Source organism: Gracilinanus agilis, chromosome 4 (assembly GCF_016433145.1).
Source record: "Gracilinanus agilis isolate LMUSP501 chromosome 4, AgileGrace, whole genome shotgun sequence".
NCBI classification, from domain to species: Eukaryota; Metazoa; Chordata; class Mammalia; order Didelphimorphia; family Didelphidae; genus Gracilinanus; species Gracilinanus agilis.
This window is the reverse complement of record NC_058133.1, coordinates 494892228-494905995: the sequence shown is the minus strand read 5'-3', so window position 1 is coordinate 494905995 and position 13768 is coordinate 494892228. Positions and strand designations below refer to the sequence as shown.

At 43.1% G+C, this 13768-nt stretch overlaps 1 protein-coding gene across 1 annotated transcript in view; it reads right to left on the bottom strand.

Moving 5' to 3' along the window:
- Positions 1–13768, bottom strand: part of LOC123244524 (S-adenosyl-L-methionine-dependent tRNA 4-demethylwyosine synthase TYW1-like) — a 282947-nt gene that overhangs the window by 12717 nt on the left and 256462 nt on the right. The window contains exon 15 of the mRNA XM_044673037.1: positions 9634–9801. Within this exon, the coding sequence (XP_044528972.1) occupies positions 9634–9801 (168 nt within the window). The remainder of the gene's footprint in view (positions 1–9633; positions 9802–13768) is intronic.

Below are 13768 nucleotides of genomic sequence, written 5' to 3'. Positions count from 1 at the left end.
AAGTTTGAACCCGGGTCCTCTGGACTCCAGGTCTGGCACTCTACCTCTATGCCACCTAGCAGCCCCTGTCCCAAGTCTTGATGCCTACAATTCTAACAATTCACAGAGGAAGCAAAAAAGGGGATAATTACCAAATGCTGTGGCAGTTCTGATGCAATTGAACATAAAAGCTGCACAGTGATCATCATGATTTTCCAAAGCTAAAGTTGTCAGAAAATTTGCCCCTCTTCCAAACTTCACATCCACAAAGACCTCCAGGACATCATTAGGGGGTCCCATTGGCACCTCAAATTCAACATGCCCAACACCAAAGATCTGGTGATGGGTAATCTTGGTTCAAATCCTGCCTCTGCATCCAGAGTCACCTTGGGCAAGTTTGGGTCACCTTCCTGGGCTTCACTAGTGTAAAATGGGAGGTAGAGGGGAAGGTGGACTAGATGACCCGAGAGGTCCTTTCTATCTTATCTTTCTGCTAATTCTGTTCCTCTTCCTAGTTTTGTTCCATCAGGGGATCCCCCCCACCAATGCCCTCTAAGTCAAGTTCCTGTTGTTATCTTTGGCTTTCCCCCTTTCCTCTCCTCTCTAACCAAACGTGGCCAGGCTATATCTCTAATCATCTCTTTAGTGTCCCCCTGGCGATCCTGGGTGATGGAGGCTGGCCAGGCCAAGCCCTTCTACCTCTCACAGAAGGGCTGAAGCTCAATGTACCGAGTCATACTCAATTGTTTGGTCGCTACCTTCCTCAAACTCAACTTTCTGCCAAGACTAGGGGAAATTTTCCATTTCAATTATTCCTTTTTTATATTACCCGAATATCAAGAGGATATAAAGTAAGTTATAAAAGCAGTAACATAGCAGGGCCGTTAGTTATTTGGCACTTTCTCAAAGGAACTCCAAGCACGGGGCAGCAGAATTGTGTCATCAATCTTTATAACCCTGTCTAGAGGCAAAACAGAATGGAGCTTCCCATTACCCAGGACTTCTCCATTGGAGAGAAGGCCTGCTTCTGAGCGGGGCCAGGAGAGGAGACTTTGTTCTTGCAATAATGCAACTCCCAGGGAAAAAAAGCCAATCAAGAATTTACAATATTTACTATCCAGGCAGATTAAGAGAGAGAGCTCTCAGCAGACTCGAGCCCTGGGACCTAAGAGGAAGACATTTCCAAACACAGCTGGGTCACAAACCTGGACTACTCTGGGGAGAAAGCTCGACCAATCTTTGGGGGGCAAAGCCCCACCACTATAGACCACACAGAGTCTCTCCACTGACCTGACTATCCAGCATTCCCAAAGAATGCTCCAAGTTGAGAATTGGACTTTTTAAAACCTCCCCTTCCATCTTAGAATCAATACTGTTTATTGGTTCCAAGGCAGAAGAGTGGTAAGGGCTGGGCAATGAGGGCTGAGTGACTCCCCAGAGTCACACAGCAAGGAAGTGTCTGAGGCCGGATTTGAATCCAGGGCCTCCTGTCTCTAAGCCTGGCTCTCCATCCACTGAGCCACCTAGCTGCCCCTGAGAGCTAGACTTTCAATGGCTTTAATGCGTATCATTTTAAACAAACAAAAAAATATTCCCAGCAAAAATATCATAAAGAATGGGGCAAGTGAGATTTGTACTCTGTTCCTAACTGCCTAATGAATCTTAAGATAATCAAGATAATGAAATGTATTTATTTAACTGAGAACAATAAAAAAGCAATTATGCTTAATACAGTCTACCTGATTTTCTGATTTACTTTAATAATAAGTTCTTGCTCATATTTTAAAGATTTATTTTCTCCTATCCCACACAACTGCACAGCTACAAATAGGTTTGGCCTCTGGAAAAAAACCAACCTTTCAAAAAAGAGGGGATTAAATTTTATAACAATAAAATGCTTCGTTGAACACTTAGGTACTTTCCCAAAATTTGATTCTGTCTGAGCGAGATTCTTCATGCCATGGAAAAGTATCTGCGTTTGGGCAAATATAGTGAGAGGACATTGGCTGTTCTATTATACCAACCAAGCCTAATTGCTGGGAAATAAAAACTTCAACAGATTTATGTGATAGAATAAAAAGGAGAAGAGGAGAAAGACTTATGAAATGCTACAGCTGGCAAATGGAAGTCAGCCAAAAATCAATTAAATGGTCCTAATAAGGCCTAGGTTGAGCTCTCTTCGAGGGATCTCACCCTGGGCTCCAGAAGCAGTACCTTTCTTCATCCACTTCTGAAAGCCTGTGAGTAAGGGAAATGGGGAAAGTGGGAACAGAAAGCCCAGGAAGGAAGTAATGGGACAGAGGAAGAGGGACGCCCATCAGAGATGCTGCTACTGACATTATTCAGCCTCTGATCCTTCAGCCCAAATCCTCATTCCGGCTGATGACCTTTGAGGAGAAGAGGAAGGATTTGCATGTGTTACAGCAGGTTGGGCTTGGGGGTTCAGCCGCCTCAACAAAGGCTGGACTGGGTCCACAATATGGTCGGATTTGCTAAATAACCATTTATGTAACATGGATGAATGTGGACTGATGACACCAATTGGACTGTTTCGTGTCATGGGAACGGTCCAGCCCCAGGACCTGCTCATATCCATGATTAGCACATCTTCAGGGGAATTTGCTAGAGATGGAACAACAATGTGCAGCCTTCAGGGACTCAGGGAGAAAGAAAGCACAATCTATTCCTTTTTCTTTAAGCTACTTCACAGTACCATAAAGTTGGCTTACATTAAATTAAATTTAAACTGGCCCAATTTAAATTTCTACCAATTTTTGTTCAGTTGTTTTTCAATAGTGTTCAACTCAGGACAGCTGTAGCTGAGTGGATTGAGAGTCAGGCCTAGAGATGGGAGGGCCTAGGTTCAAATCTGGCCTCAGACACTTCCCAGCTGGGTGACCCTGGGCAAGTCACTTGACCCCCATTGCCCGCCCTTACCACTCTTCCACCTAGGAGCCAATACACAGAAGTTAAGGGTTAAAAAAAAAATAGTGTTCAACTCTCCATGACCCCATTAGGGGTTTTCTTAGCAAAGATATTTAAGTGGTTTACCATTTCCTTCTCCAGTTTTTTTTACAGAGGAGGAAACTGAAGCAAATAGGGTTGAGAGTGATTTGCGTGGGGTCATACAGCCCCCTAAGTGTCCTCTAGCTTTAGGTGAGTACAAATGTTCTCTAATTGGCATTTAGGTCTTTTTCTCTCCTTTTAACCATCAACTAGGAGTGCAGAAATTGACATATCAATCATTCAGTCCATTAATCAGTTCATGCAATACTCATTTCCCATCAATCTAAAAGCCTCATACCATCTCTCTCTCTCTCTCTCTCTCTCTCTCTCTCTCTCTCTCTCTCTCTCTCTCTCTCTCTCTCTCTCTCTCTTCCTCTCTCTCTCTCTCTCTCTCTCTCTCTCTCTCTCTCTCTCTCTCTCTCTCTCTCTCTCTCTCTCCTGTTTTAGTATCAATTAGAAGACAAAAGAGTGGCATGGGATAGGCAATAAGGGTTAAGTGACTTTCCCAGAGTCACACACCTAGGAAGCATTTCAGGCCTGATTTAAACCCAGGTCCTCCCAACTTCAGGTAGCTCTATCCACTGTATTGCCAAGCTGTACCCCATTTCTATTTATTTATTTAAACCTTTACCTTCATTCTTAGTATCAATTCCAACACAGAAGAGTGGCAAGGGCCAAGTCAGGGGGATTAAGTAATTTGTCCAGAGTCAAACAGCTAGGAAGTATCTCAGGCCACATTTGAACCCAGGTCTTCCCAAATCTAGGCCTGGCACTCTACCCAGTGGGCTACCCAGGGGCTTCTCCATACCAACCATTTTGAAGGTCCCTGGATTTCCTGTGCTCACTACATGAATTCTGTAGACATGAGTGAAAGGTAAAATGTTTTAAAGGATTTGGAGTAGATTGGCCATGTGATGGCAAGGCAAGATTCCTTCCCTATAAACAAAAATCTTCCTAAAAAATTAAGAGAAGAGGGGTTTGTTGCCTCCATGGGTACCTGCTGAATCCATCTGAAAAAGTCAGCCTTGGGGACAACGAAGTGGCTCAGCAGATTGAGAGTCAGGTCAGAAGACAAGAGGTCCTGGATTCAAATCTGACCTCACACACTTCCTGGTTGTGTGATCCCGGGCAAGTTCCTTAATCCTCATTGCCTGGCCCTTACCACTCTTCAGTGCATAGTACTGATTCCAAGATGGAAGGTAAAAGTTTTAAAAAAAAAGTCATCCCTTGAGAAGTTGGCCAACAAGTGTCAGAACAAAATGGCGATGGGGAGGAGAGGTGTTGAGGGGTGGATGAAGATGCCCTGCTAAGGCAGCAGCCCACAAGCTGGCTGGGAGCCAGTCCTGTGTGAGTAATGATTAGTGATTAATTCTCCGCAGCTCATTAAAATGGGTGTGTGGCAATGCAGCTACAACCAGACAATTCAGAAGCTCTCTGATGAAAGAGCCAAAGAGCTTGGGCAACACAAATTAATTTTAAAATTAAAAAAGTACTTCCACCAAAGAAATGAATACTTGATCTGCTCAGCTCTAGACAATGGAACTCTGCTGAGCTCGAAGAAGGATCCTAAATGCTCTTTCTACTGTTCTTAATAGACACCTTCCTCACTCCTTGAGGTCTCCAAGGCCACTAAGGCAAAAACCAATGGCTAGATAAATCAGCAAAGGCCTAAGGCCAAAAAACCATTAAGCTTAAGGAAGTTAGCCAGGCAAGAAAATGGGCCGCAGTGCAAATAATTATGATTAACATTGATATCAGTGGCTAGGCACGGTATGTCTATGTTTCAACATACATGTATGTATATGTGTGTGTATATATGTATGTGTGTGGGGGTGTGTATGAGTGTGGGAGTGTATGTATATGCATGTATATAAATGTACATATTCCTACAATGTCATTTGATTTTCACAATCTTTTCTTTAAATCCTTACTTTCTATCTTAGAATCAATACTAAGCATTGGTTCCAAGGCAGAAGAGCAATAAAGTCTAGGCAAATGGGATTGAACAACACAGCTAGGAAGTGTCTGGGGCCAGATTTGAACTCAGGACCCCCATGTCTCCAGGCCTGGTGCCCTAGCCACTGAGCCACCTTGCTATCCCCAGATTTTCACAGTAAATCTTGTGAGGTAGGGGCTATTGTTATTCTCATTGGGCAAGATAAGGAATCAAGACTCATAGAGCAGGATGAAAGACTGGATTGAGCTGCCTGGAAGGATGACAAACTGCATGTAGAAATCCAGGGGGGCGGCGACTGACGTCTTGTGTGGATTCTGTTATATTGAATCTCTGGGAGCCAGGAGTCCACACTGTTGATTGACAGGTGGGTCCGTTGGATATCGGAATGTTCCCAGAGGGCCGTGAGGACACAGGAGAGGGCAGTTGGCCCAGGGGGGTATAAAACAGCCTGGCAGCCCTGGCAGGGGTTCTTTCTTTCCCTGAGACCTGAGATCTGTGGATCCTGGTCTTTTGTGGGATTAAGACTCGCTGGGCTCAAGCTTGCAAGATCTTCCTGTTTGTTCCTGCTGACATCATCAACCTGTACCCAGACCATCATCTCTGATTCTACTGCCCTAGATATTAGGAAGTCCATCATCTTAGCTATCTAGGTTTCCCAGGGCCCGGGAGGGATCCGGGAAGTGGGCAGGAGAAGAAGAAGAGGGTGGAAAGGGGTGGATATCCAAACACTGGTTAGGCACATCATCTAGCAAAGGAGAAGAAGCTGAAACATCAAGCAGCAGTTTGCCTACTCTGGTGTGGCTGTGGCCAGGCTGGACCAGAGAAGCTGACCGTCCTGACTCATTACTTGCCTACAGTTTAAGGGTTTATCATTACCAAATTTAATTAGGGTTTCCCAAATACCTCTATCCAATCCCAATACCCCATTTTTGTTAAAAAGTCAAAAGTCAAAGCCTTTTAAAGTACCTTCCTGGAGTGGTTATTTCCTAGCTTCTCTGGGAAGGGAGATACGCAGTTAGAGACAAACCATTATCAAGCTAAAGAGCCCATCATACAATATCAATCAACACAGGTGGGACCTGAAGGGGTAACATCCATTGACCTAAAGGATGCTGCCTGGGCACTGTTATAAAGGCGGGAGGGGTCATACCATCCTCTCCCTCTCCATCTATACAACATCTACATCTAGTTTATTTATAACAATTCACAGGAAGACCCTGGAGAGAAAGTCCTGCCAGCTCGACTTGTAGCTGAATCCATCCTTACTCATGTTTATTCCAGGAAACTTTTTTAATAAATACACTATATTTTACATGTTCATATAAAACAGCATCCAACAAATGAGCAGTGATGAGTGTGCCGAGGCGGCCATGGCCGTCTGCCAATAGAAATATGTGCCCGTGTCAGCTCGGATAAGCGGGGCAGTGGCGGCGAGCATTCTCTCTGGCCGGCTCTTCTTGTCCTCGCCAGGAGGGGAGGGTCCGGATGAGGACTCGATGGACGCCCGAGGCCTCCCCTGCCATACGCCCACCACCGGACACAAGGCCCAAGTGGACAGCACTGGACACGCGGTTTTAGTGGAGAGAAAAAGAAGGCGATGACCCATAAGCAGTAAGGACGGAGCCCACAGGGGGAAGATGGGAATGTGGGGACTCCGTGTCTTGGCGAGCCCCGACGAGCCCCATCTAGCACGGCTGTGTCCTCCCCGTTAGCCAGGCTCCTCCCTTTGGGGTGACCTTTGACTTCTCCCTCACTGTAGCGGGGTCTCAACCAGGGGGAGAAAGACTTCCTGCCAAGGTTTCCTCCGTGGATAGATTTCTGGCGGTTGGTGAATATGGAGGGGAAAGACATCAATAGGATTGGTTTCCTATGCAATCTAAAACATTTGATTTTGTTTTACAGGATGACACATGTAAAATCTCTATCAGATGGCTCTATCAGGGATGGGGAAGGGCAAGGACGGAGGGTCAGAAGAAGGGAAAGAATTTGGAACTCAAAACTTTAAAAAATAATCATGTTTAAAAATTTTTACATATAACAGGAAAAATAAATTTTTTAAAATTTTTTTAAAAATTTAAAAAGATTTTATTCTATACACTGAAAAGCATTCTTCTGAGGAGGGATCTACCAAAGAAGGCTGAGACACAAAACACATCAAGGACTTCTACCCTAGAGCCAGTTTGTCAAGTCCTTCTAATTCTTCTTTTGAAATAAGACAGCCTAGTGTTGTAGAAGGAACATGGCACTTTATAACCAAACGCCTGGGTTCAATCCCAACCTTGACAGCTACTATTGGTATAACTGAGGGCAAAGTCTTCAGTTTACCAATCTCTAATAAGGGTATATTTGCAAGTCCTGATTCACAGAGTTATTGTGAGGAAAGTGTTTTATAAAACACATGATGGGGGCAGCTAGACGGTTCAGTGGATTGAGAGCCAGGCCTAGATGAGGTACAGGGTTCAAATCTGGCCTCAGACACTTTCTAGCTGGATGACCTTGGGCAAGTCCACTTAACCCCCATTGCCTTTACCACTCTTCTGCCTTGGAACCAATACAGAGTATTGACTCTAAGATGACTCTAAGAAGGTTAATTCAAACAAAAAACAAACAAACAAACAAGCAAAAAAGAGTGGGCTGAGCAGCCAGGTTGAATTGACTTAAAGTCCAGTCATGAATGGGTTGGTGTCTTCCTGGCCCCAGCAAGGACACACTCCTCCTACAATGAAGTGTTAAGGGAAGGGCTGAGGGCTCGAAGTCCACCTCCCCAGTAGTGAGATGTCCAGGGGAGGGCCCGAGTGGTGAGCTCGCCAGAGTAGTACAGATGCACCTGCACAAAAGGAGTAGCTCTCTTGTGCCCTTTCAGATTGTGGAAAGAGTCATCTAGTCAGGTTAAGATGTCCTGACCTGACAATTAATCAATTATTTTAAAATCAGGAAGCACTACCTCTCAAGAATCTCAATCATGACACAATATACCTGGTCAATTCAGCTGCTCTTCCTGTCTTTGGCCTCTTTAGTAACATTTCTGCCTCCTCCAAAACCACATCCAGGACTGTCCTGGTAGGACCCAAGGGGGTGGCGCCACTGTCCTCGAAGCTTGTGATTTTTACAAATCTTTTCCACTTTTTACCTTTAAATACCTTTGGAACAACTTTAATTGAATGGATGTCTTAGAGCTACACTTTCTTTAATCTAGCTTCTCACTATACTATGTGATTACTGACAGGGTTCCCAGGGATCCACCATCCCTATTCATGAGCCTTTACAGCCAGTTTTGTGTATTTGGGCTTGGTTGTTGTCTTTTATAAACCTCTCTTTTCCATTTGGCAAAGAAGTCAGATATTTGCTGACTAAGGCACTTTCTGGGTTCTTTTGGTCTCCTGGTTGTGGTTGTGGTGATTAAACACTGGTTAAACTTCTTATAAAATTATTATAATCAACATCAATGTCAGTTCTGTTATCCATTGCCTACTTCTTATTGGCTGTAGACAAATCCATATAGAATGCAGGAGATGTGTGTGTGGGAAGAAGGAATTCTTTCTCAGCATTTATTAAAGGCCAAGGATTAATGATAAAATTACATTTTTTAAAGTGAAACCCCTCAAGTCAAACACCTCACCTAAGGAAGTGACACTGAGAAAATGGAAAATTAAAATTCAATATTTTTAAAAGTATTTCTAAGAGGTTTAATGATTTGGCAAGTTAACCATCCCCATGACTGTTCAATTAGACTTTGATTATGTGATGATGTTTACAAGATATCTTTGTTTCAAAGAAACTGCAGGTGTGATCCCAGAACAGCTCTTTCTGGGCTGAAGTGCTTGACCAGCTAAGGGACAGGGAGCCCCCTGTTTGCCATGAGAAGGCCGTGTCTCATGCATTTACACTGATCCAGAAGGCTGTGAAATTGGGATCCAAGTGTTTGGCTTCTCTTTCAGGCCATTCCCCAGAGAAGCAGTTCTGGGAGGCATCTCAGACGCTGCTATCTGCTTTTTTAAGCAAAGAGCTTTCCATGTTTAACATGAGCTGAATTTTATCTTGCACAGAAACTGTTTATTTATGGAGAAGAGGAAACATGGGTCTGCTGAACTTTGACTAGCTTAAAAAAAAAAAGAACTAAGACAATCATTTAGACAACTCTAATACTGACTTTCTGATTTGGGTCTGTGGTCATCATTATTATGATTATAATTACTTCTTATATTATTTTAAAAGGGAAGAAAGATAACAATAGTTGAAGAAAGCCTACACCTGGACATTTGTCCTCTCTGATAGTGTCAAGAACAAAAAGGAGGGGGAAGAATCATCCAACAAAACTGCGGACACCAGGAATGCCAAGAATATGACAAGGGCTTTTATTTTTTTTCTGCCAGGTAGAACCACTCATTGCTAGATGGTTCAGTCTCTAAGCCTTTCTCCTTCACTTCAGGCAGGGGACTAGGGGTGACTACAAGGAAAGTTTCTGAGCCTGCAACTCTTACAGAATGAAGCCCAGTAAGCACTGGGGCACCCTGGTAATGGCTCAAAAAAGGAGGGGATGGGGACAGGTGTGGAATGGCTCGAAGTCACTAGAAGAAAGTCCTCAAAGTCACAAAGAGGAGTTGTAGAAAAAGGGCAAGAAGGGGAACACCAGATAGCCCTGATGTAGAAGAAGGGCAGAGGTCAGAGGAGAGTTTTCCATCCATCCTTACCTTGGTGTGAGCAATCAGGAGACAATTGGAGTGTTCGTGCTCACAGGCAACTTCATATTTGGGGAGCAGACCCACGAGCTCTTCCACAAAGTGTATCACTTCCTCGTGCCAAGGCACGTTGGCCATGGTGAGGTTGCTGGCTGAGCTTTCTCCGCAGTAGGTCACACCCTGTAGAGACAGAAGAGCAGGGAAGATGAGAGCTGGCACCTGACATTCATCCTGGATCAGCTTAGGATGTAACACAAACAATGTTTTAGAAGTGAAAGAAGGAATAGTGAGGTAGCTTAGTAGATAGAAAGCCAGGCCTAGAGATGGAAGGTCCCGAGTTCAAATTTGGCTTCAGATGCTTCCTAGCTGTGTGGCCCTAAGCAAGTCACTTAACCCCCATTACCTAGCCCTTATCATTCTTCTGCCTTGGAACCAATTCTTAGTACTGATTATAAAACAGATGGTAAGGTTTAAAAAAAAAAAAAAAAAAGAACTGAAAGGAACTTTGGAGATCCGCCAGTCCAAGCCTTCATTTTATACATGAGGGAGGATAAGGGACTTGTGGAAGGACACCAAGGCAGTCACTGAGGGTGCCGGGAGGAGAATCAACATCTCCTGACTCCCACCTAGTCCGCAGTTCTTTGCCCCATAAAACCATGCTTTCCACGAGTTGGATATTTGAAGGGTTACATGTCAAAGTTATCTTTGGTTTCACATCCCCTATTTACAATAATACAGAGCATCATTTCAAGAGTCACCACACCTTCCATCAGAGAATCTCAAAGCACTGTAATATTCCAGGTAATATGCAGGATTATGAGTTATTACTCCACGATACATGGAGTACTCAACAATTCCTCAACAAAAATTAGTTATTTGTTATAATCAGATAAACTCCTGTTTGGGGGTGAGAGGAGAGAGGCAGGGTTTGGGAACAGTCCTGCTTAGAAGATCTTTGAAGGTCTTTTCAAACTTATAAATAAATGATTCTTTCAGGTAAACAATGCCTTATTTCATCTTACAGATGGAAAAAAATTCAGCACCATCACTGAAAGACTCCAAATCAGAGGTCCTTCCACCTTTTTTGGGTAGTCTTAGGAAACCCAAAATGGTTTTTAAATGCAGAAAATAAAATATATAGGATTACAGAATCCAACCAATTCTAAGGAAATTAAGATGCATTTTCCCCATCCAAGTTCACGGACCCCCTGAAATCCATCCATGGATCCACAGTTTAAGAACCCCTGTTTACAATGAACTATAATATAACTGCGATATCACTATAAAGATTAAACTTAATGCTAATGTCACTGTAAGTTTTCCTTTGGAATATTTTTCTGAACCCTTACCTTCTGTCTTAGAATTAATACTAAGTATCAGTTCTCAAGCAGAAGAGCAGTAAGGGTTAGGTAATTGGGGTCAAGTGACTTGCCCAGATCATACCAATAGGAAGCATCTGAGGCCATATTTGAACCCAGGCCTCCCCCCATCTCCAGGTTTGGCTCTCTATCCACTGAGTCACCTAGCTGCCCCTAGAATGATCTTAAAGACATGTAGGGCCATAGTTCTATATTGAGAAGGGAACCAAAAAGCTGGTTTAGATTTAACTTTTATTTAGCAGAGGAGAAAACTGAGTCTCAGAGAGATTTAAGTAATTCCTCCAAGGCCACTTGAGGAGTAAGTGCCAAGGGGGAAGTTCTCTAAGTCACTGCCCTTTCCATACTTCATCCTCTAATGAGTAACAAGGATGTCAATCATAAGGAAAATCATCACAAGTCCCTTACATCTGTAAGCACCTGAAGGACAGGAATATGTTTGACTTATTTTTTTTTTAACCCTTACCTTCCATCTTAGAATTAATACTGGGTATTGGTTCTAAGGCAGAAGAGTGGTAAGGGCTAGGCAATGTGACTTGTCCAGGGTCACACAGCTAGGAAGTATCTAAGGCAAGATTTGAACCCAGGATGTCCCGTCTCTGGGTCTGGCTCTCAATCCACTGAGCCACCAAGCTGCACCCCTCCCCCATTTGGCTTTGTCTTTGTACCCCAAACACCTTCTAAGAAAAGAGAGAGGCTAGTGGAATATACAGAAGTCTCATGCCTATAGAGATATAGTTTCCAAATAACATAACAAAAAAATGAAAATGATATTTTAACAGAGAGAGGGAAAAATTGCTTTTGCAGTGCCATTCACAAATCGGCTGTCACTGTGCAGTCAGATCACAGATTGTTAAAGCAAAGATTCAAAATTAACATAAAACTGTAAGAACTATGAAAAAAGATGGCAAGCAATTAAAGCTACACCAACCCGAGCTATTTAAGTGAGCTGTTGGTGCTGAAAACTAGGACGTGGTTGGGAAATAGGGATTGGCATGGATTATAACAATTTCCCAAGGAAGTTTAATGGATGTGAGTCAATTGCCATAATGAAGAGATCAAAGGAGTTAGAAATGGCATTGGTCAGCAGACTCCAGAAATACACACCATGCAGGGGCAGAGAGAAAAGCCAAAGGCAACAGCGATCTGGACTCTAACTGTATTCATAAAATATTACAAGACTGCCTGTGAGATAGCAGTAACTACCAGCCCCCACACTGACTGTTCCGTTTCTGTTAAGTTCTTTAGGGTAATAATTATACATGCACCAAGGGCATCCTGGAAGGTATCGCAAGGAAGCAGGCAGGCTTTGGCAAAAACTATTCTGCAGGAGGCCACAACTTTATAGTCACATAACTAATAGTGCCGAGAAAGCCAGACCCCATTTGGCTTATTATTTGTTGCCTATAAAATAAGACGCATATGTGAAAACCAAACATTATTCTTTGAAAAAATGCAGCAAAAGAAATCACTTTGTTTGACAGGCCTCTGAGGATAAATAGCAAGCACAGCAGAAAGCCGGGAGATGGATGCTCACCAAAGGTCCTGCCACAATTCTGTTGTTGTCATTCAGTTACTTTCAGTCATGTCTGACTCTTCGGGACCCAATTTGGGGCTTTCTTGGCAAAGATACTGCAATGCTCTGCCATTTCCTTCTCCAACTCATCGAATAGATGAGAAAACTGAGGCAAATGGGATTAAATGACTTACCCAGGATCACATAGTTAGAAAGTGCCTGAGGCCAGATTTTAACTCAGGAAGATGAGTCTCCCTGACTCCAGGCCTGGCATTTTAGCCACTTGCCACCTAGCTTCAGGCTGAGAGTTCAAATTAAAGATAATCATAGACGGAATACTATTGTGCTCAAAGGAATAATGAACTGGAGGAATTCCATGTGAACTAGAATGACCTCCAGGAATTGATGCAGAGTGAAAGGAGCAGAACCAGAAGAACATTGTACACAGAGACGGATACACTGTGGTAAAATCGAATGTAATAGACTTCTGTACTAGCAGCAATGCAATGACCCAGGACAATTCCGAGGGGCTTATGAGAAAGATGCTATCCACATTCAGAGGAAGAACTGTGGGAGCAGAAAAACAACTGCTTGATCACATGGGTTGATGGGGAAATGATTAGGGATCTTGACTCTAAATGGTCACCCTAGTGCAAATATCAACAATATGGAAATAGTGGAATTGTGCAGTGGTTATGGGAAGGGGATAGAGGAAGGGGAGGGAAAGAACATGAATCTTGTAACTATGGGAAAATACCCTTAATTAATTAATTAATTGATTGATTGATTAAAGTGTTCAAAGATTAAGAAAATAAATAAATAAAGATAATCATAGACTCCTAAGTGAACTGCTCAAAGGTTTCCTCAGAGGCCAGTTAACCCAAACCCCTCAAACTGAATCTAGAACAGTGAGGTTATGTGCCCATGGTCTTATTCCCATTCAAGATGAGAGGCAGGATTGAATTCTGGTTCTCTGACTCTCTTTCCACTATACCATGGGAATCTCCATGAATGGTGAAGTCTTATATCTATAACTTGTTTGTGGGTGATACTGAGACAACTGTAAAAGCCTGAAATCTTCAAAGCCAGATTTGTCATCATTCTTAAATTAAGCCCAACCATCCCCACAGAAAAAAACGAGAGGATGAAGAGTGATAGTTGTCTAGATTATGAAACATAACTGGGTGAAAGCCCATAGAGCTGGTCCATCAGAATATAGATTGACATACCCACACATACATATACACAACACATA